The sequence below is a fragment of the Trichomycterus rosablanca genome, chromosome 11 (assembly GCF_030014385.1).
Source record: "Trichomycterus rosablanca isolate fTriRos1 chromosome 11, fTriRos1.hap1, whole genome shotgun sequence".
Classification (NCBI taxonomy): Eukaryota; Metazoa; Chordata; class Actinopteri; order Siluriformes; family Trichomycteridae; genus Trichomycterus; species Trichomycterus rosablanca.
In genome coordinates, this window is record NC_085998.1 from 32611419 (window position 1) to 32638897 (window position 27479).

Genomic DNA, 27479 nt, shown 5'->3' on the forward strand with positions numbered 1-27479 from the left:
CCTATGCTCATCACAGGGATGTGAGATTTTAGCACCACTAAATCTAACCCCAGTGCATAAGAATTGAAAGACATGGATGAGTTAATTCTGTTAAATCTTATTGCTTTGTTTTTATAGTGAATGTGGTCACCCCACTGTTCAACTCCTACACTGTTGACCTACACTCGATTTATGCTGCTACTAATGGAAGGGAATCCTTGCAGGTATTTACTAAACTTATTCAAAAAGTAAGTCCACAACATGTAAGGCTTTTATAACGTCGAAGAGGAGATCAGTTCTGAATTGTTCTTTGGTGTTGAATGGGTGTTGGTGTTCAAACTTTTGTCCATAGAGGACATGTGTAGTGGATGTGTAGTGGATTCCACAAAAGTAACGCAGGATTATTGCTCACGCCAGTAAGCATCCATATAATTTACATGTACGTGAATTTATTTGGCAAAGTCATCTATTATTCTGATCTTATCTGATCTGTGTATAGCGTGTCCATGATCACATTTCAACGCGCGCACCCGGCGTGAGAGAAAAAGCAACATTGGAGACCGCATACTACCATACTAGCATACTTACAAGTATGTAAAACAGTAGTGCAGTGTGCGCTCTCTGTAGCTCCGCCCACCCTCACTTTCCATTGCCGTAGTCAACAAGGCGAGTGGGTTTGCTGAAGCCCTTTGTGCATTAACGGCCGGTTATTGTGTAGTGCGCGGTCTCTGCTCAGGTGTCAGTATCAGATGTTTGCTTTTAAGGCAAAAACACGTTAAAAATCTCTTCTTTAGGAGTCACTCTTTAGCTGCTTCAGACCTTCTGACTTGTGACTATTTTTTGTCTAAAAGGGAGAAGACAACAGCGAGGAGCTTTATTCACAGGATTTTTACTGTAAACAAAAAGTAAGTACTTTACTAGTGATATTCCTACATATAGGATTACCAATAGGCTAAACCGCTGTGACAGTTTGTTCATAATTTGTATTACAGATGTTTTTATTTTGTATCGCTGTATATTCTGCACCTGGGAGACTATCAGAACAGATCCACACGACCAAAACACCTTACAAACTTTGCTTTTTGTCCACAGCATGTGGCATTTAACCAGCAGCAGTGGTTACAACCATCATATTCTGGTTTCTCTAAGCCACTTTTCCAAGTACTTTAAGAATATGAAGTGAAAAGAGGGAGACTTATTTTTAAATAAAGTCACTTAATTGTAGTTAGAGGTAGATTAATGCATTTATTTTAGGTTTGTTAATCAGTGTTTTGGGGCTTTCTGGCATACATTAACAAAGTAACTTTTTTTTTGTCACATTTAAAATGAATGATAGAATGCCTTTATTTGTCATATATACGTATACAGGTGAACAGTACAACTAAATTCTTTCGCAGATCCCAGCTTGTTTGGAAGCTGGCATGGCAGAGCTGGGATTCGAACTCTCAACCTTTCAGTTGATAGCCCAAAGCGCTACCCACTAGGCTACCACATTTATAACGTTAAGTTCTGTATCACCAAACATTTATTATCGTAAACTATGTCTGCTATTTGTAGTTCACGTTTGATTCTTGTTTATCTAAACTGTTCAGTTCTGATCAGGGTCGTGGTGGTTGCCTGCCTGGAAACACTGCAAGCAGGGCAGATATACATCCTGGACGGGGTACCAATATATCACTGGCGTTTACCTTAAAGAAGATTCAACCAATCTCTCTTAAAAGCAGAGTCTGAATAATACATCAGCCAAAAGGCAAAAATGATGATTTAGTGTGTGACAGAGACAGAGACAATAACATCTTTTTCTCATAAATGATTGTTATCAACTAACTGGAACACACTGGATCTAAAGTAATATATGAAGCGCATATATATTATGGAGCACATGTGTTAAAAATATATATATTTTAAACTATCCTAATATCTTCCTTCATAATTTTATATGACATGGTGTGCAAAATATCTCAGGGATGTTAAGCATGTACATATGACACTTTAAATGTCAAATCTGTTAGGGTGGATTTGCCCAGCTATTCTTTTTTGACTATTATTAGACTTGGTTCATGTTATACTATTCTTGATACACATTCATTGTAAAATGTACAGTATATCAAATTTAAAAACAAAATATTGGGACAGTTGACCATGAGCTTTTTGTACATTCCATTTCAAATCCATGGTCATGAATATCATGCTCCCCTGTTTGTGGCTATAACAGTACCCACTCTTCAGGTAAGGCTTTCAAATCCATGGGAAGGAATATTGAGCTTCCCTGTTTGTGGCTATAAAAGTTCCCACTCTCTGGGTAAGGCTTTCTACCAGATTTTTGGAGTGTGTCTGTTAATTTGTGACCAATTAGGTCAGAAGAGCATTTGTGAGGTTGGGTACTAATGTTAAAGAAGAAAACCTGGCTCATCCCAAAAGCCCTGTGATGGATTGGCACCATGTTCATGGCATTTCTTTGTTGTGCTAAATGTTTAACATTGGAACCAGACCCACCCTAACCAGGATAAAGTGGTTAATGAAAATGAAATCTAATGATATTGTTCATGTCGTTCTAAATGACTAGTGCTGTAGGTATGTGGAGTTTGTTGTTGTTTATGAGAGCCTGTAAGCATTTAACTTTTGTTTAGAGGATTTCTGATTACATTCATCTTTCAGTATACTAAGCAACCTGTTTGACCAGCCAGTATTACTGTAATATCACTCTCTCTCAATTCTTAAACCCCTTTTAATTATTTTTTTTTCTTTTTCTTAGCAAGTGTCTCTCAGCTTATTCATCTCTCATATGGCTCCAACCTGACCTGATTCCTCTGAAGCACATCCTTCACATAGATAGACTTCAAGATATCATGCCGTTTTGCTCAAGATGACCGACTTGCAAAATATGCATATAAAGGGAAAGGATTTGGGTCAAACTCTGGACTGGACCTACATTGAGTGGCATGATGAGGACATGGCCAAAAGAATGGATGCTCAAACCCAAACTTTTAACGAGACTGTGGACAAACAAACCCAAACGTCAAATCCGTACCTGATGCGGATTGAGCTGGCCAGAAGTTCGTCCAGGTTGAGATTTGACTCCCTGGGTGAGATGGATGGCATGCGAACTCCACTCTTTCAGTTTGACAGGCAAGCACCAGCGCGTATTTCTACATCTCCTACACTAAGGAGGATGAGAAGCACCAGGCTTCCTTCCCAGGATCTTGGAAAAATGGGCAGTGCTCGGGAGGAGCCAGGGACGAGTGATTGCCCCTCAACAAGGAGCCCTTTATCGCCTGCTTACCGACAAAAAACTCCCATTGCACAGATAGCCACAGATAGCCAATCCAATGGTGACAGTCACTGGGACACCGACAGGCCCTCCAGATTAAAGACAGAGGATGGGAGTGATTTTGATCCAAGTAGTGTGAGTGAAAACGTGGACTCTGACGGTACAATTGATGACAGTGATGAGGTAAAGTAGAAATGTGTTACAGATGCAATTCATTTATCCACGATGAGGATATCAATAATTTTATAGACTTTATTTGGGTCATAGTTAAAGGCCATAAATGTATTTTCTCTGGGCAATATCTCAGAAAGGAAGCCTTTACATTTTTGCCCTCACCCCCTCACCCTTTTGTGGTGGCACTTTACAGTGAGAGTTTTTGACAGCAATTGAATCAGGAGTTACATGCACTGACAGCTTCGGGTGAGCCCACATCCCTGGTTCCTTTTGTAGGCCCCCTCTCCCCACAGTCAGTGAACACTGAATAATAGAGGGGTCACTGAGCGATGAAAAAGAAGAAAGCAGAAACCCAATTCCCTCGACCTATGTATTCAATCAGGCACATTCTCAGTAGAGTCATTACATCTTGGCAGTTGCAAAGGCTTTAAGGGGGCTTAAACCTACACAATTACTTAAAAACAGCAATTTATAGTTGAGCGCCTCTGAAATTGATACAGCACTGAAGTGCAGTGTGATTGTTTTGAACATGTTTGGCTGAACACTGGATGAATACTAAATTCACTGTTTCAAACATCTTCAGATCCATTTAGAATTCATTTAAAATAGCTTTGAAAAGAAAAGCCCATGTTGCACTGTTTCTTTGTGCTATTGACTCTCACTTTTAGGGGGGTCCCTGGTGGTGGTGGTGGTGGTGGTGGGGGGGGGGGGGGGGGGGGGGCAGTGCCACTGTGTCAAGAATATTAGACCTCCAGCGACCCCTGAATATAAAATATTTCTGAAATGAGCCCTGGACATTAATAAAAAGTTAGTGCTTTTTTTTAGGAACTATTATACCCCTCACCTATTTTCACAGATTTTGTGGGGAGTCTGTGGAAATATGGAGTCTGTAGAGTCACAAGAGCAATTGTGAGATGCGCCACTGATGCTGGACGAGACGTCTTGGCTTGGAATTGACGTTCCAGTTCATTTCAAAGGTGTCCAGTGGGGTTAAGGCTCTGTGCAGGACAGTGGAGTTCCTCCAACCAACTGTTGCCACAGCATAACTTGGAAGCATATCATTTATATGATAGAATTGATTTTAAGGCATCAAATTCTAAATGTGTTTATATTTACAACATACAGTGAAGTTGGGACAGTGGTAGCTCAGTGGTTAAAGTACTGAACTAGTAATGAGAAGAGTGCCGGTTCAAGCCCCACCTCGGCCAAGTTGTCACTGTTGGGCCCACTGTTGTGTCACTGTTGGGCCCTTCTTTCACCTCGGCCAAGTTGTCACTGTTGGGCCCTCGAGCAAGTCCCTCAACCCTCAATTTCTCAAATTGTATTCCGTTATTAAGTCTGCTAAATGCAGCAAATGTTAATGTAATGTAAGTTGATCAGTGAAAACATTGGAAATCTTTGTATTACTAACTACATTTCCCAGAGTCCCTTGTGCTTTGTGTGTGATTATTCTTTTCTGGCAACTTTGTATAGAGTGCTGTAAAGAGTCACTCTCTTTAGTAGGGCAAAGTGTGTGCGATCAATAATCTGAAATAAGCAGTAAGCAGCAGTTATAAGCTTGAACCATGAGACGGGCATGATCTGGGTTATGTGCATTTAAATGCTGCTGCGTTCACACGTACCAACATTTCAGCTGTCAGAAAATATTTTTAGGTATGCAAAGAGGACATAAAATCCAGTCCGTAATGTCTGCAAAGAAACAGTACTTCAAGAAGTGCTCCTTTTTATGCTTTTTAAATATGTTTTTTGTATTCTGAACTCTTGTGTTCTGTTATTGCTCAGCCCTGGTTTTGGAGCAGAGAAACCCTGTTTTTATAAAGATTAGACAGTACTGGACACACACTGCTGTTAAGAACTGATCTTTCCATTACTGTTTGTGCTTACGTCATTTGTTTTTCATTGCAGGTAAAGGAGTTCAGTCATAAAAGGTAGGTGTGTTGAACCACTATCTTTAGTGCTTTGCATGAACTCTGCCTTCCATAGATTTGCATGCAGACCATGCAGCTTTTTGAACTAGTATATGCAAAAAAGTTCCAATAGAAATGACTTCTCATTTTATGCCAAACTCAGTTTCATTAACCCTAAAATCGTTGTTCCGTCACTCTTTGTACAACATCTCTAATTTGAATAGCTGTTTTGTTAAACCAGGGATTTGTTTGTGTGGAAACATGCTGCCCATTGCGCAAATGGCACAGTAGAAAACAACAGATGAAGGAGCCCTGATGGAACTGATCAACACAAGCCTATTGTTAAAGTTTCACTTTGTTACGGGTACATGAGTACCCCTCACACAGTATTGGTTGCATTACACAAATACTCATTAGTGGTGTTTTTCCTCGTTGCACTTATTCGTCTTCCGTGATGGTCCGAAGGCAGATAATGAGACGGCTGTTGTGACCTTAATCACCATGCGGCGCTGTCCAATAGAGCTATGTGAAACATGAATTGAATGAAATAGTTGAGCTCTGTGGAAATTATTATTTGGCAAAGGTGCGAGGACAAAGCTTTCTTTTTAGTGAAAGTACCGTGAGATGGGACAGGGAGAGGGGTGCATGGAGGGGGCTTTCTGGCTTGTCTGAATGAGGTGGTGATTCATTATGGATGTGCTTTGTGATAGACAGCAATTAGAAGTGACCTGTTTTCATTTCTGAGCTTTCATAAATGAGTTCAAATACCCATATTTATATCTAAAAGGAGCAGGGCACAATGACCAGTGTTTTTCTGGTCAGGCCTTGGATCTTTGTGTGCTGTAGAAAGGAATGAGAACCAGCTTGAGCATGTAGGCCCCTGAAACACTGGCCATTTTTTAAATAGCTACACAATTTTCAGAAAGGCTTTAAGGGCCAGCGCTAATAGCAGAAAGGTATACAATGAAGCAGGAGCTTGCTTAGTAATTTAGTTTAGTAAGTCAGTTGTAGCCTAGCGGTTAAGGTATTGGAGTATTAAGCAGAAGGGTGCTGGTTCAAACCCTACCACTGCCAAGTTGCCCATGTTGGGTCTTGAGCAAGGCCCTTAACCCTCAATTGCTTGGACTGTATACTGTAGTGACATTCAACGTCAACTGGTTTTATCAACACAGCAGCTTTCTCTATTTAGCTAAAATACTTAGGGCATGCCAATTTGTGGGTTTGTTCAAAAAAAGGAGAAAAATCTGGGTCATGACTGTTTAATTAACGCAATTACATCTTAAAATGATCAAATCTTCTGCTACAGGACTAATGAAATGGTTTTGACAATTAAGGAAGGCACAGTTTTCTTGAACATAGGTTCAGTTGACTGAAACCTGTAAAACCATTATATATAGACCTGTCACAGAATCAACCTTGTGTAATAGGGGTTTTAAAGGGATTTTTTATTACTATTTTAATAACATTTGAATGGTCATATGAAAGTATTTGCATCCACAGTAATACAACAGTAATAAACAGTAATATATGATATATTGGTTGCTCAAAGGCTGCTCTACTTGTTAAGTCTAGAGAGTCACTGAATTTGTCTTAGTAAGTTATTTGTTATTTAGCTGCCTAACGTAACACATGGTGGCTGCCTTCAGCGCAGTTTTCGACTGATAGCTCATATACAGTGTATCACAAAAGTGAGTACACCCCTCACATTTCTGCAGATATTTAAGTATATCTTTTCATGAGACAACACTGACAAAATGACACTGACACAATGAAAAGTAGTCTGTGTGCAGCTTATATAACAGTGTAAATTTATTCTTCCCTCAAAATAACTCAATATACAGCCATTAATGTCTAAACCACCGGCAACAAAAGTGAGTACACCCCTAAGAGACTACACCCCTAAATGTCCAAATTGAGCACTGCTTGTCATTTTCCCTCCAAAATGTCATGTGACTCGTTAGTGTTACTAGGTCTCAGGTGTGCATAGGGAGCAGGTGTGTTCAATTAAGTAGTACAGCTCTCACACTCTCTCATACTGGTCACTGAAAGTTCCAACATGGCACCTCATGGCAAAGAACTCTCTGAGGATCCTAAAAGACGAATTGTTGTGCTACATGAAGATGGCCAAGGCTACAAGAAGATTGCCAACACCCTGAAACTGAGCTGCAGCACAGTGGCCAAGATCATCCAGCGTTTTAAAAGAGCAGGGTCCACTCAGAACAGACCTCGAGTTGGTCGTCCAAAGAAGCTGAGTGCACGTGCTCAGCGTCACATCCAACTGCTGTCTTTGAAAGATAGGTGCAGGAGTGCTGTCAGCATTGCTGCAGAGATTGAAAAGGTGGGCGGTCAGCCTGTCAGTGCTCAGACCATACGCCGCACACTACATCAAATTGGTCTGCATGGCTGTCACCCCAGAAGGAAGCCTCTTCTGAAGTCTCTACACAAGAAAGCCCGCAAACAGTTTGCTGAAGACATGTCAACAAAGGACATGGATTACTGGAACCATGTCCTATGGTCTGATGAGACCAAGATTAATTTGTTTGGTTCAGATGGTCTCAAGCATGTGTGGCGGCAATCAGGTGAGAAGTACAAAGATAAGTGTGTCATGCCTACAGTCAAGCATGGTGGTGGGAATGCCATGGTCTGGGGCTGCATGAGTGCAGCAGGTGTTGGGGAGTTACATTTCATTGAGGGACACATGAACTCCAATATGTACTGTGAAATACTGAAGCAGAGCATGATCCCCTCCCTCCGGAAACTGGGTCGCAGGGCAGTGTTCCAGCATGATAATGACCCCAAACACACCTCTAAGACGACCACTGCTTTATTGAAGAGGCTGAGGGTAAAGGTGATGGACTGGCCAAGCATGTCTCCAGACCTAAACCCAATAGAACATCTTTGGGGCATCCTCATGCGGAAGGTGGAGGAGCGCAAAGTCTCGAATATCCGCCAGCTCCGTGATGTCGTCATGGAGGAGTGGAAAAGCATTCCAGTGGCAACCTGTGAAGCTCTGGTAAACTCCATGCCCAGGAGAGTTAAGGCAGTTCTGGGAAATAATGATGGCCACACAAAATATTGACACTTCAGGAACTTTCACTAAGGGGTGTACTCACTTTTGTTGCCGGTGGTTTAGACATTAATGGCTGTATATTGAGTTATTTTGAGGGAAGAATAAATTTACACTGTTATATAAGCTGCACACAGACTACTTTTCATTGTGTCAAAGTGTCATTTTGTCAGTGTTGTCCCATGAAAAGATATACTTAAATATCTGCAGAAATGTGAGGGGTGTACTAACTTTTGTGATACACTGTATTACTGTTTATTACTATTCTTTAAAGAAGTCGCAGAGTTTCCCTTTGGGCAGAGGGGTCATGTTTACGTTGGTTAATGTGCACCACTGGAATGCTGTGTTGCTGCAGTTTCCATTTAAATTGGATACTTTAGCCTAGTCTGTTTCTGAGGTAGGAGGGGGGATAGGTATTGTGTTCCAAAAATTCACTCACCGAAAATGTTGCCGAAATGATAGGAATCTCAAGACTTTTATAATATAATTGTCCTTAAGAGTTGTAGGTAAACTGAAACTCATCTTTTCTAATCACTACCCACACACACGCCATTTTTCTTTTTGTAGGGAAAACAAACACACATACCATGTGCAGTTTGGTTCTTTCCACTGTTGTGATACTGAGTCTACCTAAATGTTTGGTTAAGTACAGCTTGCTACTGCAACTTTATAAGCCTGCTTATTTTTACTTTGTGGTGAATCCTTCGTGTTGTCGAACACAGAGCTAATGACAGAGCTGTTCATGTTGATCTTGTTATGATTTTGCTTGTTGGCCTTCAATTACTCACTTCAAGCTCTCTGTAGTTCACTTTACACCTTCAAAAAAGAAAAATAGAACCTATTTGTAGATATTTAATCAAGGAAGATCACTGGCTACTAACAAAAGAGGGGGCGAAGGGAATTAATAAACTATGCAATGTAATAGAAAAAGTAAAGAACAAAAACTTCCACAACCCACAAATGAGAAAGTGAATAAATAGGGGATAGTACAGAAATAAGAATAGGATGTCGGGATATGACAGGCTACTCTGGCCAGCTCTCGGAAACAGGAAAGACAGGAAACGTCCGAACCTGCAGGCTCTGGCAATCTCGAGTGGACCACACCAACTTGTGCTCCACTGTGCATACTGGTGGTTTTAGGTGCGACTTCAACTTAGGAAACAGTGACATCATGCAGCCTCTGGGACGATCTGCTCTCCCAGGGCGGTCCCCACTTGACGGCCAAAAAGCTATGACACCAGGATGAGTTCACAGAAATAAACAGAATGCTGACATTCTACGTCAGCAAGAAGATCTTTAAAGATGACAGTGACTTAAAGCATACAGTCAAAACAACACTGAAGTAGCTTTGGAGCAAGTTTCTGAATGTATTCAAATTCAATTCCTAACAAATACCTGAGCAGAGACCTGAAGATGACAGTTCAAACATACCATCCAATTTGATAGGAAGGACTTGAAAGGATTTGCCATGAAGTATAAGATAAACTGCCCAAATCCAAGTGTTTAAAGCTTGTTAAGATGTACCCAAGAAGACCTGCATCTATAATGGCTGCCAAAGGGGATTCTATAAAGTAGTAAATACAAGTCTGAATACTTTTGTAAACAAGAAGTTTTCGTTTTTGACCTTTATGTACTTCAAAGAACATGTTTACATTTACATTTCCAGCATTTGGCAGACGCTTTTATCCAAAGTGACTTACAGTACTGTGACAGAATATATTGTCTAAGCAATTAAGGGTTAAGGGCCTAGCTCAAGGGCCCAACAAGCAACCTGGCAGTGGTGGGGGTTAAACCAGCGACCTTTTGATTTCTAGTCCAGTACCTTAACCACTGGGCACATTATTATGGGTGATTAAGTGTAGATTGGCTAAAAATGGCTAAAATCAATGAATTCCACTACACAAAGTATGCAAAAAGTGATTGTTTTAAATAGGTTCTAAATATTTTCTGTACACACTGTATGTGTAAGCAGTCACCATAATTGTTGCACAAGTGAATTTAAAACACATGTATTGCCTAGGCTATAAATGTATTCATTCTTTACAAATGCTTCTAATCCTGGGTCAAACCACAGTTGGCTAGTTGGTTACACCTTGCCTAAAGAACCTAGAATTCTGCATTTGAATACACCAGTCTCTTATATTGTTGATGGACACAGCAGCACATGTTGCTACCCCCATTTAGTCTTTTCGTGAGAGCTCAGACACAACGTTGAGGGTGGAACTTCAAAACCAGCCTGTCGGGTTGTTGTTAAAACATTTCTGTTTTCATCTGTAAGCCTGAGGTTTACTGCCGCTGTTACAGATCAATGAGGAAGTGAATGTGAACTGAGCATAGCACATAGAATAATCAATAGTTTATTTTAACAAATTCTAACCCTGGTTACATTTACATATACATACACGCATCTTTGTTGTCGAAGAGTACAAAGATGTGAAAGGCAGAAGAGTTTTCTGTTTGAAAGGCAGCATTGACATTTCATACTGTCTAATGTTGATGGGCCACATTTCATTGTGTCATCCTGTTGTTTATTTAGTATATGAGTGTACCTGCATGGGATCACCTCTTACAAAAACACAGGAGTTCCAAAAGAAACCTCTGGTCTGATGGACAGTATTATTTTGGGTTTCCATCACCACATTTCATATTGTTTAGTTGTGTGCTGATTTATATAACAGACTGCTTGTTCAATACACAAATTTGATGGCAATTGATTCCAGCTGGGAAATATTTTGTAAACCACTACACCCTGATAAGCCTGTATTTTTTAAATTATATTTATTCAGTTTATCCTTTATATCCCTATTAAGTTGAATCTAATTGCCCAGTTTTTTCGTCTACTGCTGTAGACCCTGACCATAGAGGGCTGTACCTAACACATGCCCCTCTGACATATCACCTGCATGAGATGGATTCACACGGGCATCAGTATCACATATGGAGAATCTCCATTATTCCTATGCAGGCGCCTTTGACCAGACAACAGCAGCTATAATGGTAGCAGCAATGAGGAATCCCTTCGGCCCACCCTCCTTCAGACACAGCCAATAATGTCTGTGTATATGCAGTGACAGCTCAGTGGTTAAGGTACAGGACTAGTAATCGGAAGATCACTGGGTCACATGACAGATTTCCACTGCTTGCATTGTATACAAAAATATCTCAGCAGTGGTGGGCTAGCGCATCCGACTGCTGCACCACCGAGTGCCCCTAATAAAGCTGTTTTAACAGCAGTGTGAAGTTATCTTGGTTATCTATGGCAAACTTGTGCTTACTGAAATTTCTAAAAGGAGTTATTACCATTCATGCAATCTAATTACATTACAGAAGAAATGTGATGTATCCAGACCAGTAATCCTTAATCTTTTTTTATCTGCTGGGCTGTAACCATGGCCACCTACTGGTCTTGTTTACATACATTAGTCATGCATCAGGCAGCAGTTAGATGTGTTAGAGGCAGCAGGTGCCAACAGTCCACATGTTAAGAACTGAAATACAGAAGTGGACACGTCACACGTTTATAATAATGCTGTAAAAATGCTATATTTAGCTCATCCAGCCCCATGTTTTAATTACTACAAATATATCCAACTAGGCTAAACTGATAATGATGATACTGGTTCAGCAGGGATTGTTTATGCCACATAGCTCTAGGGCCATGGGAATTATATTCTATTTCTCTGCTTACTGTTTGTATGTATTGGGTACTTCTACCTCTTAAAAAACATGAGGTAAATTGTCTAAACTTACGTTCCGCAAGGTGTGAGTGACTGAGTGACTGTGATGCCTTGGATTGGCGGTCTGTGCAGGGAATATTTGTTAAATAAAAAATATATAAAATCAATCTCAGATACACAGAATATCAATATCAATAACACATTTAAGACAATACTGCTTATTTTTTTATTAAGGGGAGTTTATGATATTTGATCAAATTAGTTCTTAAAGATGACCTTATTAATTCAGTAGATAGTCATTTTCTTTTACCATTTGTCATGGTAGGGTGCTCAGGTGGTGCAACTGTCTATTGCCCTAGCCCGCCACCACTGATATCTGGGTTCTAATTACAACGGTGCTATTGGCCAGCCGGGTGTTCACACAGACATCATTGGCTACGTCTGGGTAAAGTATAGCTGAAGTACAGAGTATACCAGCCTTGCGCCCAGTGTCTCCCAGCAGAACTGGAACCGCCAGAATAATAAACAAAAAACATGGTTGGACAGTGGTAGCTCAGTGGTTAAGGTGCCGGACTAGTAGTCAGAAGGTTGCAGGTTCAAGCCTCACCACCATCTAGTTGCCAATGTTGGGCCTCTGAGCAAAACATCCATGGTTTGTAAGTTCAGTATTTTTATTTGCTTTATTATAGGCCAAAGATGGAAATGTTGATGTGACCGACAACATTAAAATTCTTGCTGTACATATTTGCTTGATTTGCTTGATTGCCCAGACATAATCTACTTAAGCACTTCAGCTACCGACTTGCCCTCTTATGGATTAAACTAAACATTAAGAAAGATTTACATTCACATCCAGATTTGTACAGTCATAATGCTAAAGAAAAGTCACATGGATTATGTAGAGTTAACAAAGCCAAACTCTTATGTTATGTTAGCTTAGAGACTGTTAACAATGCAGTCGTCATGTGTTTGGTGACTATCAGCCTCCAGGGCTTCTGTGTTGTTTTTATTTAGCTCTTCATGAGCTTCTTCTGCTTTTAGTCATCTGCAGGAGAGAAGGCGGAGCTCCGTGGTGGTCACTCTTCCAGGATTGGATGTCTCCCCTGGTGACCTTTTTGTATCCAATGGTGCTGCAGACATTTTAAATCACTCCACGAGTGCAGGTTAGTCAGCACATGATCGTCACTGTGTTGTAAACATCACCACATGTTGTAAACCGATTCAGGTTTAGTCTAACAGTGCATCTCCTTTCTTACTTCCTTTTTTCTTCATTTCTTTCGATTCTCTATGTAGATACTAAGAAATCAAAGTGGCCTTTTTCTAAACGTTCCACGGTAAGTGTTATTCCATATTTCAATCATGAAGCAATTTCCCACTGTTGTGTCTGTGTTCTTGGGAAAAAAACACTTTGGCCTACTCAGCCTTACTGAGCTCACATTGTTCAGTGACCCACTTAAAGCTAGAGCAGATTTGTATGCGCCCCTTTCCCTCTTTTTCTACCACTCATTATAAAAGTAACCAACATGCAAACAGGTTCATACAACAATTAAAGGAAATAAAATACAATTAATTTAACATCAGAATAATCCTGGTAAGTGCATTAGTTCAATTCATTGCAATTGCAACAGTAGAACAGTATAAAGCAGCATTTCTCTTAACTTGTTATTTATCTTATAATGTTTCCGGGTAGAATCGGACCCACTGTGAGCTTGACCAGGATCAAGCAGCTGTAAGACAATTTTTTCAACCAGAAAACTTCAGGTGACGTGACCACTTGCATAAAAAGTATGATTGGATATGGATAAGCCAAAACCGCCTGGTCATTAGAAGGTACTCTTGTCAGTGCGCTCTCATTGCCAGTCTCAAGCCCAGAAATATGAGGTTTGGGTCAGGAAGGGCATCCGGTATAAAAACCGTCCCAAGACAGGTATGCTGTGGCAACCTCTAAATTTGGGAGCAACCAAAAGAAAAATATAAGTGTTAATTTTTGAAAACATGTACCAGTACTGAAAACAAAGTAATCTTTGTATACTCTACATTGCATAAGGGCGGCACAGTGGCTAAGTGGGTAGCACTGTCGCCTCACAGCAAGAAGGTCCTGGGTTCGATCCCCAGGTGGGGCGGTCCGGGCGGGTCCTTTCTGTGTGGAGTTTGCATGTTCTCCCCGTGTTCGCGTGCTCCGGTTTCCTCCCACAGTCCAAAGACATGCAAGTGAGGTGAATTGATACTAAATTGTCCATGACTGTGTTTGATATAACCTTGTGAACTGATGAACCTTGTGTAATGAGTAACTACCGTTTCTGTCATGAATGTAACCAAAGTGTAAAACATGATGTTAAAATCCTAATAAACAAACAAAACATTGCATAAGACATTGTCAAGTATGCAACTTACATTTTAAGAGAATATCATACATGGCATAGGGCATGCTTAAAGCGCCAATTATCATTTCTGGAAAAAATTATATTTGGACACAAAATGCACATAATATCATCAAAGTCTAATTTTCAGATCTCTTTTAACAATGTAAGCAGTAAGCTGGTCAGTATTATGTTACATGATTTTGTTATTTTTATTAGACTAAAGGAAAGACACACACAGCTGCTGACATTGAAAAAAGTCTCACAGACATTCACATCCAGGACTGGAGAAACACACACTTCCAGCAGTACAAGGTAAAAGAGCTGACAGCTGATGTTTGTAGACTGGCCTACAAAGTGTTTTTAAACTGTGGCTTACTACAGGTGGTGACCTGGGTTTGTTTCTCGCCTCTAGTTTGACATGTTCTCTACCTGTCTTCTGGTAACTACCCTCCCACCTTCCAAAAATCCAGTAGGTTCATTGGCTACATTAAGGTGTAATTCAGGTGTAATTCAGTGTATCACAAGTGTTCATGCCTGTGTGTGTGTTTAAATATAGTTTAAAGTATATAGAAGGTGGAAGAATATTATTCTTAAAATGAACAAATCTCTATTAACTTTATATTTAACCACAAAATTCTTATATTTCTTGAATGCTGGTCACAAAGTTGGTGGGGTTAAAGTCTGTGGTTAAAAGGGATTTGTCCTAGGTGCCCAGGTGGCACAAGTTAGCCCACCACCACTGCTGAGATCCCAAACTCATTAAAGCATGAGTTCAAATCTCAGCTCTGCTATCAGCTGGCCAAGCGCCTACACAGACATGATTGGCTATGTCTGAGGGTGGGTGGGTCAAATGCGTCCATCATTAGTGCTGCAACTTAAGCCTCTGCTGGGTGGTTGAAGCTGCCTGCACAGATACATGGAATAACGGAGATCAGTTCGTGACTCTCCTTACGCGATACAGATCCATGTGTAAACCCACCTCGGGGGGGTGAAAAGAAGTGGTTGAAGACCTAGAAAATTTAAGATCTAGTCATGATCCTCTAATGTGAAGCACTGCATGTTCCCATCTACTGAATAATGTGTAATACTAATGAAACTTGGTTTCTTGTTTCCTCTTAGGATTTGTCTCTGGGGGAGTTTTTAAGAAGCCAGCCTGAGCTGAGGGCAGAGGAGGATCCCCAAGCATATAAGAGACAGGAGGCATTATGGGAACTTTTCACCACCGAATGTGTGTACTTCCTAGATCAGCTGATGGTTTTGAAAGAGGTAGAGAATCAATTTAATCAATCTTATTGATCAGCAGCTTTGAAAGCATACTATTATAAGGTTTTGCTGGTATGTATTTAGCGATTGCCACGGTGGATCATTCTGGTCTGCATACATGAATTTATACAGTTTTTAGGCCAGGTGAATTTTCAGACGCTATGCTTGGAACCAGCACTGAGAATGCATTGACAAGTGTACCTCCCAATGGCTAGGTTGTTCATCCACCCTCCCCAGGCAGACATAGCCAATCATGTCTGTGTAGACACCTGACCGGTTGGTAGCACCACTGAGATTTAAACCCCAGATTACAGCGGTAGTGTGCTAGCGTGGTTTACCGCTGCACCACCTGAGTGACCCTGCTGGTACAGATGTAATCATGCATGGTACATATTCTGTTATGATTCAAATCCTCCTATGATTTGAAGCCAATCAAAATGCATCTGTTGCCAATTTAAGGAAAATGTTCAAATTGACATTAAAGCAGGCTTTAGGAAAATGTCCTGAGTTTGAATACAAAGTTAAATATGATCTGACACTGTGGACCAGTATCCGCCCTGACTCTCAAACCTGTAGTAAGGGGTCTTGCTTGTGCAATGGTAAGAAAATATTTCATATCTAATTTCAGTAAATGCAAGAGTTATGTTTGCTACCGATGAGCAAAAGTTGCAGAAGTTCATTTTAAATAAAACAATATTTTTTAGCATCATTTACCTCTTATGTGCAGGTTTTCTTCACTACCCTGTCAGAACTGCAGATGAAAGACTATCTACAGGACATTGACTCCTGGTCACTCTTTGCCAACCTTAATGAGCTCTGCCTGGTATGATGGCCAACAATACACTTATTATTATTATTATTATTATTATACACTGCTATAAAAAGACGTTGTTACAGCTTAAGTAACAACAAACACAGTTTTAAATGATCATCTCATTTATTGAAGGGAAGAAGTGATCCAACACCAAATAGCTCTGGGTAAAAAAGTAATTACCCCCTTAGATACTTGCTGGACACACCCAAGCTTGATTACTGCCAGCACTGTTTAATATAAACAGCCCCTTGCTGCCACTGCTACTATCGCTGACTGAGGTGGAACTCAGACTGGCACACACCTTTTTTGACATGTGTAAAGGTCACGGGGGGGTTCTAACTTGGTACAGATCTGTATGCTTCAGATGCTAATGTTGGTGCTTTGACCATGCAGCAGATGGTGTTAGCCTTCCCTGCTTAGACGTGGCCAACAGTGTCTGTTGGTTTCTATTGGTTGGACTTGCCATAATTGACATCATTCATTAACCTCATCCCATCAGTCGATTTACAGCCCGAGCACATTTGGATTGTGTAGCAAGACAACAATGCAAAACACAAGAGCAGCCCTACATTTGAATGGCTGAAAAGAAAAGTGGCCCAGTTAAATGTTCTACCGGAGCTTCACTGAAATAGTGGCAGGATCTTAAACAGACAGTACAGTGGGCCAAATGTCTTCACAGCACATCAAAGACTCCAGTTATGAATTGCTTTTGTTGCTAAAGGTAGCAAAACTAGTTGTCAATTTATGGGCTGCAAATACTTTTTCACATGTGAGATATAGGTGGTACATAACCTTTATCCTAATAATAAACAATATGATATAATTCAAAACTGTTTTGTGGTTGTTTTATTCTCCTTATTGTTATGACACTGAATTCTTCTGTGACTACAACAGTGATGGAATAATGTCTGGTTTACCGTATCTGATCATGTTTGTGCATCTGCAGGTTAGCTTCGGCTTTTTGACTAGTCTGTTTCGAGTGATCAAGGAGTTGTGGGCATCTCCGGAAACTCCAGAAAACGAGAGCACACAGTCCTTACTGGGCATTCTCAAGAAGGTGAGATGTGCTTTAAATCAAACCTTGAGATGTGTTCACCAAACCTTTTTTTATGCATTTTCCCTTCAGTTGTCCTTCCAATCTAGTCATATCCAATTACCTTTTGCTTCCTCCACTGCTGCTGACCTCCACACCTGACAAAAAAAGAGGTGCGACTAAAACATGCTGCCTCTGACACGTGCAATAGGTGGCACAAGGCGGGTGCATATGGGGAAAAGTATTGCCGGAGAGTCATGCAGTGATCACTTTTATCCCCCATCTCTGTGCAGACGCCATCGACCAGCTAGTAGAGATTGTAACTGCAGCAGTCCCCTCCAATAATCCCTACCTTGGCGGACCAGCCAATCATTGTCCATATAAGCATCCGGCCTGCTGTGAGCAGAGCTAAGATTTGAACTTGTGAGTTTGAGATGTCATTTCTGGTGTGCTTTCTGATCAAACGATAGCAATCACATTTGGGGGCTTGTGCTTTTAAGGTTGATGAAGCAGATTTGTCTATTTGTTCACATAGTACTGAGAAAATCTGTCATTGCTTCACAAAATTAGATTTAGTAGCTCATTAGTCCTATAATAAAATTACCAAAGCTCGATGCAGTCGCACACAGTGTATTATGACTTCTGAAATGTCTTTAGTTCGGATGTTCCCTGAAGGTGCCTTTAATGTTGTTGTTGCAGGCTTTTAGTGAGAGCATTTGTCACTGTCTGCAGAAGTACTGTCTGAACTACAGCAAAGCCATCCAGTACCTGGACAGTCTGAAGGCTCGGGACGACTTCGGCTCCTTTGTGAAGGTGTGTGTACTTTAATCTGGTAGATCAGGATTGGAACAGTAGGACAGCCTCAGGGTACGGTGCACGGCTTCTAACTACTGAAGTGCGTGTCCTGACATGCCGTGAGCTCTCAGTGTCTGTTGACCCAATTGTTCTCTAACATAAATCTATTTGCTAAGCACTAATCTTCTTTGTTCTCTTACAAAGTGCTTTCATTTTCATTTCATTTGTTTTCACCGACCGTTTTATCTGGGTCAGGGTTGCGGGGGGTCCTGCTCCTCAAGAAAACAGCGCAAGGCAGAAATACCCTGGTCAGGGCACCAATCCATTTCAGGGCTTTGATTAGCCCATAGACATAGCCAAAAATTTCTGTATAAATGTCCAGTTGGCTAATAGCATTGCCTCAGTCAGATAAAGTAAATAGAAATAAGCTTTCTCATTATGTTTACATTTATCTGCATACAAGATTCTGTTTATATAAATTGTTCATTCTCGTACGTATTGTATATAACACATATCATCCTCAGTGGTGCGAGAGCAAGAAGCAATGCCGGAGGCTGCAGTTGAGGGATCTGCTGGTGGTTCCTCTGCAGAGGTTTACACGTTACCCTCTTCTCTTGAAAAACATGGAAAAGAGGAGCTGTACTGAGGCGGAGGAGAGTGCTTTGCAGAGCGTGGTTCAACTGGTGGACACAGCTATATGTAAGTCCTGTGTGAAAGTATCTTCTTCAGGTAGCATGGCTGAGACTGCAGGATGGTTTTCATGGTACGAATGGTACAGAATTACACCAAGGCTGAGAAAGCAGAAGCTTCTGCTGTCAGAGCAATTCAGTCTGAGTAGCTGAGTAATTGGAATACGACCGGTTACTATGACACATAGTCTAATGTCTGAAGTCTAAGTTCTGAACTTGTCCAACAAGTCTGAAATCTTTGCTACAGTGCATAATTAAAAGAAAAACTGCTGGAACCCCTCATGTACCTAATGTGGTTGACAAACAGGTTGCCATGATTGATTAAAGATGGAAATTTATTTATTTATTTTTAGGATTTTAACATCATGTTTTACACACTTTGGTTACATTCATGACCGGACAGGTTACTGGTTACACTAGATTCATCAATTCTAGTTCAATGTCAAACACAGTCATGGACAATATTTGTACTGTGGGAGGAAACCGGAGCTTCCACACAGACACGGGGAGAACATGCAAACTCCACACAGAAAGGACCTGGACCGCTCCACTTGGGAATAGAACCCAGGACCTTCTTGCATGAGTTTCAGTACTAATTTCTGAAGCTCGCTCTCCCTCGGACATAGCCAAGTCATGTCTGTGCAGGTGCACGGCCAGCCGATAGCAGAGCTCAGATAGCTTGAAATCTCAGCACTGGTGGGCTAGCGTGGAATGTTGAGCCAGATCTCTTTTTGCAGCATTAGGTAACATAATCTAACTCACCTAACAAGACAGTAACATTTATTTTGTTAAATATGAGGAACTTGTGAGTGTCAGTTCGTTATTCTTGGGAACTTTGAAAAGCTTGATGGTTGGTTGGGCCTCAAGCTCGAAGTGGTTGGGAACCCCTGAAATTTGCTATATTTTCTGTACTTAAAATTCATATAGTGTAATGACATTGTTTTCTGCTTCTTTTTCTTCATAACAAATTCAAACTAATATTTGAGAATAGTGGCTACCATTTACAATATGTGATCACTATCGTTTTTAGTGGTGCTTTTTGCTTAAGACTTTTCTGTTAAAAATAAACAGCATAAACTGCTTAAAATGACTTACATTATAATAATGTAAACATACATGTGCTGTATTACATCCTTATTTTCCCAGAATGCCTTTGTGCTGGTAAACCATGCACCTGCTTGCTTACCCCCCAGCCTCAATTCTAGAAAGCATAAAGTGGAACATAAAGCAGTTATCCTGTATCCACCGTGTATGTATCACTGCTGATAAGTGAATGTTCATCAGCAGATAACTGAGATAACGCTGGAGTGAAGCACTCATGTTTTTTAAGGAATTATAAACAGTATCTGAAAAATGACAGCTCACGTTTAAGTCAGGTGAAATTATCTGCCGTCACCATTTAATGAGTGTTATCGAATCCCGCCATGCCAGCAGCAGCAGTGAGGAAAGGTCAGCCTGAGGAACAGATAGCACAGCACACAGTCAGTCAGTTCATGAGTCACACTTGAAGCTGCAATATGAAACAGTGTAGGTGGCAGGGTGTCAACTGGGCTCAAGTAACAACATAAAGATTCATTTGTCTGGAAAAACAATTATGACTTGCCCCTTGGAGTCATATTACCCTTATTTTGAAATGTCACATATTCTGACGTGTGTTCTAAAGCTCATAGTAGCATTATTTTACAACCTAATATAACATTCAGTGAGGTGTATCAAACAATATCTGCTCTGAAATGTTTGACAAGCATACGTTAATTCATATTAGTTATTACCTATACATACATGACAATACGTGTTTTATTACTTCAAATATTACTTTAAAATATTCAAAGGAAAGAGTCCTGATTTTCTGTTACATGGTAATGACGTCAATGCACGATCATGCTATACTTCATAGACTTTTACCAGGAAAAAAAGACTTTAAGCTTTTTTGTTTGTTTTTTCTTTGTATTTAGCAAAGCGTTTTCTATTTGTGGTACTTTACCAAAATCTCCTAGAGAATCTGGTTTTGTAGAACACTTTGTGCTTTGACTTATAACTAGTCCGTCAGGCTTTTAACAGACAGGCACTTCTCAAAGTCAAAGCCCATCACAAGTCTAAGCGATTGTCTCAGAAAAGGGGCATTTTGTGCGTAATTCCCCGTGATATACAGTGTATCACAAAAGTGAGTACACCCCTCACATTTCTGCAGATATTTAAGTATATCTTTTCATGGGACAACACTGACAAAATGACACTTTGACACAATGAAAAGTAGTCTGTGTGCAGCTTATATAACAGTGTAAATTTATTCTTCCCTCAAAATAACTCAATATACAGCCATTAATGTCTAAACCACTGGCAACAAAAGTGAGTACACCCCTAAGTGAAAGTTCCTGAAGTGTCAATATTTTGTGTGGCCACCATTATTTCCCAGAACTGCCTTAACTCTCCTGGGCATGGAGTTTACCAGAGCTTCACAGGTTGCCACTGGAATGCTTTTCCACTCCTCCATGACGACATCACGGAGCTGGCGGATATTCGAGACTTTGCGCTCCTCCACCTTCCGCTTGAGGATGCCCCAAAGATGTTCTATTGGGTTTAGGTCTGGAGACATGCTTGGCCAGTCCATCACCTTTACCCTCAGCCTCTTCAATAAAGCAGTGGTCGTCTTAGAGGTGTGTTTGGGGTCATTATCATGCTGGAACACTGCCCTGCGACCCAGTTTCCGGAGGGAGGGGATCATGCTCTGCTTCAGTATTTCACAGTACATATTGGAGTTCATGTGTCCCTCAATGAAATGTAACTCCCCAACACCTGCTGCACTCATGCAGCCCCAGACCATGGCATTCCCACCACCATGCTTGACTGTAGGCATGACACACTTATCTTGTACTCCTCACCTGATTGCCGCCACACATGCTTGAGACCATCTGAACCAAATAAATTAATCTTGGTCTCATCAGACCATAGGACATGGTTCCAGTAATCCATGTCCTTTGTTGACATGTCTTCAGCAAACTGTTTGCGGGCTTTTTTGTGTAGAGACTTCAGAAGAGGCTTCCTTCTGGGGTGACAGCCATGCAGACCAATTTGATGTAGTGTGCGGCGTATGGTCTGAGCACTGACAGGCTGACCCCCCACCTTTTCAATCTCTGCAGCAATGCTGACAGCACTCCTGCACCTATCTTTCAAAGACAGCAGTTGGATGTGACGCTGAGCACGTGCACTCAGCTTCTTTGGACGACCAACGCGAGGTCTGTTCTGAGTGGACCCTGCTCTTTTAAAACGCTGGATGATCTTGGCCACTGTGCTGCAGCTCAGTTTCAGGGTGTTGGCAATCTTCTTGTAGCCTTGGCCATCTTCATGTAGCGCAACAATTCGTCTTTTAAGATCCTCAGAGAGTTCTTTGCCATGAGGTGCCATGTTGGAACTTTCAGTGACCAGTATGAGAGAGTGTGAGAGCTGTACTACTAAATTGAACACACCTGCTCCCTATGCACACCTGAGACCTAGTAACACTAACGAGTCACATGACATTTTGGAGGGAAAATGACAAGCAGTGCTCAATTTGGACATTTAGGGGTGTAGTCTCTTAGGGGTGTACTCACTTTTGTTGCCGGTGGTTTAGACATTAATGGCTGTATATTGAGTTATTTTGAGGGAAGAATAAATTTACACTGTTATATAAGCTGCACACAGACTACTTTTCATTGTGTCAAAGTGTCATTTTGTCAGTGTTGTCCCATGAAAAGATATACTTAAATATCTGCAGAAATGTGAGGGGTGTACTCACTTTTGTGATACACTGTAATTCCAAGTCATGTCTGCGCATGGCTAGGTTGAATCATTCTTCAACTGGGTGTGGTGTGTCAATTATCTCCAAATGTCAGAGAATGATCAAGAGCTCTTGTGCAACCTCACATTAGAGAATGATGTGTAATGAAAACAGAGCTGATTGTTATAAGAGAATAATGGAGTATAGTGACGAATGGGACCAGTGGGAGTAATATTTGTTTAGAAGGTGTGGATCAATCAACCGCAGTACTGAAAAAACAACTGACTTTGTGATGGTAAATTGTGAAAGTGATTCAGCTGTTTTTCTCTCTGCTGTTCTTTTTAGATGATCTGGAGGGCAAGGTGAAGTGGTTGGATAACTATCAGAAAGTGAAGCTGCTGAAGGAGGCTTTGTTGTGGCCTTCAGTTTGGGAAAGAGACAAGAAGACCCACGTTCCAGATGTAAGCATAGAAACACTTGTTTTTTATTTAATGGAAAGGGTCAACATCTAGATAAAGTGCCAATATATGTATATAATTTTGAGAGTCGCCACAGTGGGTCATTCATCTGCATTTTGCCCTGTCCTGAATGTCCCTCCCTGTTACACTGACCATCTCCATCCTAAGCCCCCCTCTCCTGATAGAACTCATTCCTTTTATGATCTCAATCTCGCCTCTGTAACCTCGTCTCCAAAACATCCTACCTGCTCTGTCCCTCTACAGGTTGTTGTCCATCCTTGTCCCTCCCAACTAGAATCGCAGCACCTGCAGCTCTGCCACCTCCAGCTCCCTCTCCTTAGTAGGCCTCACTAACAGATATATTAAATGAATTATAATGCAAATGATATGCTTTTAATTAAGAACCCCTGTCCATGAAGTGAGTTCATGCTATGTTTAATTTAGTGTGGAGGAACTTGAAGGTCTGCACAGAGTTGATGGCTGACGCCTTGTGATTGATTGGCGCCCAGTACAGGATATTCCTTCCTATTCCTGGTGCCCAGTGTTTCCCAGTAGAACCAGACCCACCATGACCCTGACCAGAATAAAACGGTTAATGCAAATCAATTAATAAAGGATTTGAAAACGCCCAGGTGGCGCAGCGGGATATTCCGCTAGGACACTGGCGTCCTCTAGCGGGCACAATTGACAGTGCTTGCAGCAGACAAAATTGGCCATCAAGTCTGCTGGGTGGGAAAAGACCGGACCAATAAGTGGGCGGGGTCTTCAAATGCTGTGCAAGGGCCCAGGTTAACAGCCCGAGGTGCCTGTACAAAAGTGGATATCCGGCCTCGTGCGAATCCACTGAGGCATGGGTGAAAAAGAAGGGGCAAGGGCGAATATACCCTCCACAGGTGCAATTGGGATCCCCAGACTAATTCGCTACGCTAAATCAGGACAAAAAGGGAGAAAATGCAAAAATAAATAGAAAAAATTATTTTAAATAAACACAAAGGATTTTTTACACACAAAAGATTTTGTGTTAGTCTCACATGCTGCTATTTTCCTCAGAATCTGAAACACTTGTTGAAAGCAGTGACTTTAGAAAACCTGGTGTCTAACCGTAACCTTCTGTATGAGGGGAAGCTCACACTCACAGGTGAGAACACACACTTTTATAAATAAAAAACCCTGGTTACAGTCAGTTTGTTTCTATTGTCATTATAAGCATGCAGTCACAAGCCTGTAATATCACAGTCATCTGTAATAAATACACTAATTTCATTTGTAATTTAAGCTAATTAAAAATTAATTGCCCACCAGTTTGTACAATTCCAAAAAATATGTTATTATTTTCTCTTGTATGAACAGTGAATGCAAAGCTGCATGAAGTTTATCTGTTTCTTTTTGATGAATTCCTCCTGATTACCAAGATGAAGCGAAATAAAAAGGTATAGCATTTCAAGGAATTTGTACATACATGCACATTTAACACGATTTGTAAAGAAAATGAGATTGCTTAGAATGGCTACAACAAAGGCGCTCGGGTGGTATCTAATACACAAGCCCATCCATGTCAAGTTATGAAGCCTGGCCGTGTTTTAGGGAAGGAAGGCAGGTTGGGGTGTTGTTTTGTTATCCTCGCCTGAGGATAATTAAGTTAAATAGCTAAGGGGTGCTAGGGGCTACACAGTCTAAAATCCTTTATACGTTTTCACGTTTTCCTTAATTATGGTCCCGGTGGCACTTAAAACCTTAAGTTGCAAGAATTAAATACACCCTGGACAAGGCATCAATAAAAGTCATTTATCTAACTTCTACATGTTTTTGGGAGGCGGAAACCTACTTGAACACAAGGAGAAGATGCAAAACTCCTCACAGACAGTGACTAGAAGCGAGGATTGAACCAGAACCTCAGGAACCATATTGGTGTACGACAACTCACTCTACCAGTTGAACCACTATGTCGCCCCTGGAATTGCTAACTTTGTAAAATACTTTAAATGCTGAGGCAGAACACGCAAGCTTTCAAAAGGCCGCTCATATTTATTACATAAACAGCAGGTTTATTTTTAATGCTTTCTCACCGCTTTATCCGGGTCAGGGTCACGGTGGGCCACTCCCTACCTTTTCAGACACAGCCAATAATGTTTAATATTTAATAAATAGACACCCGACCTCTCATATAACCACTGGGGATTCGAACTCTGGATCCCAGCGGTATTGGGCTAGCGTATTTTACCAGTGTTCCACTTGAGCGCCCATACAAGTGTGATTACTATAAGCAGTAATCGGACAATTAATCAGCAGGTTCCCCAAGCATCCTGTTTTATGCATTGGGAAACACCAGGTTTATTATTCATGAATTTAAAATATGATACCAAAGTATTTAATGATATTAATAAATAAAAGTAATAAATATTGTCTCTGTTTTTATAATGTTTTATAAAGTTTTTGTTTTCTATTGGTGAGTTTACATAAAACTTTGGTAATTGTTGTATATTTGTAGATAACATGCAAATAGTATGGAAGTTAGAAATGAGGGCCGTAGTTTTACACTCCTATTTAATAAATGAGGTACACAGAAAGATTCAAGCCTGTTTCGTCTGCTGTTGTGTTGGGTAGAAAAATGTAGGTGGAGAGACTCACCCACTGCGCCCTGCAGCAGGTCAGGAACTGGAGCAGTACTTGCAGGAGGGCTACAGCTTTACTGTGCTGGATCAGCCCATATCACTGGACCGTCTGCAGCTCAGGAACATAGACCAGCTCAACGCCACAGGTTATTTACCAACTACACATTCCTGTATGCAGCACGCCAATGGTTAAAAAAAGAAGGCTGGAGGCTTTGAACTTAACTATTAATTTAGAAAAAACACATGAATCAGGTGTAGGAACAAAGCTATTATTGTAAAAGCCATATACATTAAAGACAATTCTAAAATATTTTGCTGATGAACTGGATTTGGTATTGCAAGGTCCTAGTATATATTGTTAATATTGTGTTTATTACACTTGGCCTTTTTTCCTAATCTTGCAGCGTCTGGGCTCCCCTGTTCTTTCATCATAACGCACCAGAACCGCTATCAGCAGTGCATTGGTGTTTTTATTCTGCAGGCTCCGACAGAATCTGTTAAGGTGAGTTGCTGCACAGCTTCCTGATGGAATTACACTCTGCTTTCTCTGCCCTGTACCACCTGACCCTGTTCCTTTAGCATCAGCATCAGCGCTTGGGTCTGGATCAAGTAACAGTTTTAAATGTCAGGGCACCAAACACAGTGTAAGCTCTCTGAAATGCACATCACGATTACCTTATTCTGTGTGTTTGTGTGGCACAGAAAGCATGGCTGCTGGAGATCGAGGAGGCCGCTGGCGCTCTGATAAAGCAGGACTCTCGACATCCGAGGCTCAAGAGCTCCTCTCTTTATCTGGAGTCGTCTCAGATCTGATCCACCGCATTAAAGGATCTCACATGTCCACAGTAGAAGCCGCTCACTCAGTCCTGCTACAGAGAACTTTCACACACACGACCGTGACTACTAAAGAAGGTTCCAGCACACTGTTGTGTGTCATGTCTGGCTTGGATATCCAGCAGTAGCGAGTCGTGTGCTAGTGATGTGCCTTTAAATCTCTGGAAACAGGTTTATTTACAACGGGCACATTACCAGGGCAACGTCCACCTGCGTGGACAGAATGGACGGCTGCTGTAACATTTCACCCACTTTAGAATAAATGTGCCAGGGCTGGAACATTTTGGCACATGAAATCCAGCACTAAAATCCACCCCGCACAGACTCGTCTGTTTTATGTAGATTAAACAATGTGTTTTTTTTAATGAAAGTTTCTTTTAAAGCTGCTATGCTAGCTGTGTATTATGACTTTTGTTGTGACAAAGTGGTATAGAATGTTTTAGCAAAAGAATTTATTTATAACTCTCATCGTGTTCAGGGTCCAGGTGGGAATCATTTTTAACATGGTTCCTGTCTGTTGCAGAGCAACACACACATTGAAAGACTTTTCTATGAACAATTTAGAGCAGCCAATTTACCTGCTGCATGTTTGTAGAGTAGATGGAAACCAGAGTATCTTGAGGAAATCCTTGCAAAGACAATAGGGAGAACATGTGAAACTCACAAATCACTGATAGTGACTTAAGATTGTCATCTTTGGTTATCTGACTTAATAAAAACTACTAGTTTAATAAAAATATTCCTTATTCAGTATTTGCTTTAAATAAATTGTGTTGTCACAGTGTG

The 27479-nt window shown here is 40.9% G+C and overlaps 1 protein-coding gene across 1 annotated transcript; it reads left to right on the forward strand.

Moving 5' to 3' along the window:
* The first annotated feature begins 704 nt into the window (after window positions 1-704).
* On the forward strand, window positions 705-27080 carry plekhg7 (pleckstrin homology domain containing, family G (with RhoGef domain) member 7). The gene is made up of 17 exons (XM_063004196.1): window positions 705-884; window positions 2735-3433; window positions 5330-5352; window positions 13117-13238; window positions 13369-13409; window positions 14655-14750; window positions 15558-15704; window positions 16429-16524; window positions 17462-17572; window positions 18248-18361; window positions 18868-19042; window positions 23135-23250; window positions 24298-24385; window positions 24598-24677; window positions 25852-26005; window positions 26264-26361; window positions 26562-27080. The coding sequence occupies exons 2-17, from the start codon at window positions 2846-2848 to the stop codon at window positions 26670-26672; spliced, it is 2160 nt and encodes a 719-aa protein (XP_062860266.1). The 5' UTR covers window positions 705-884; window positions 2735-2845; the 3' UTR covers window positions 26673-27080.
* Window positions 27081-27479: the final 399 nt, after the last annotated feature.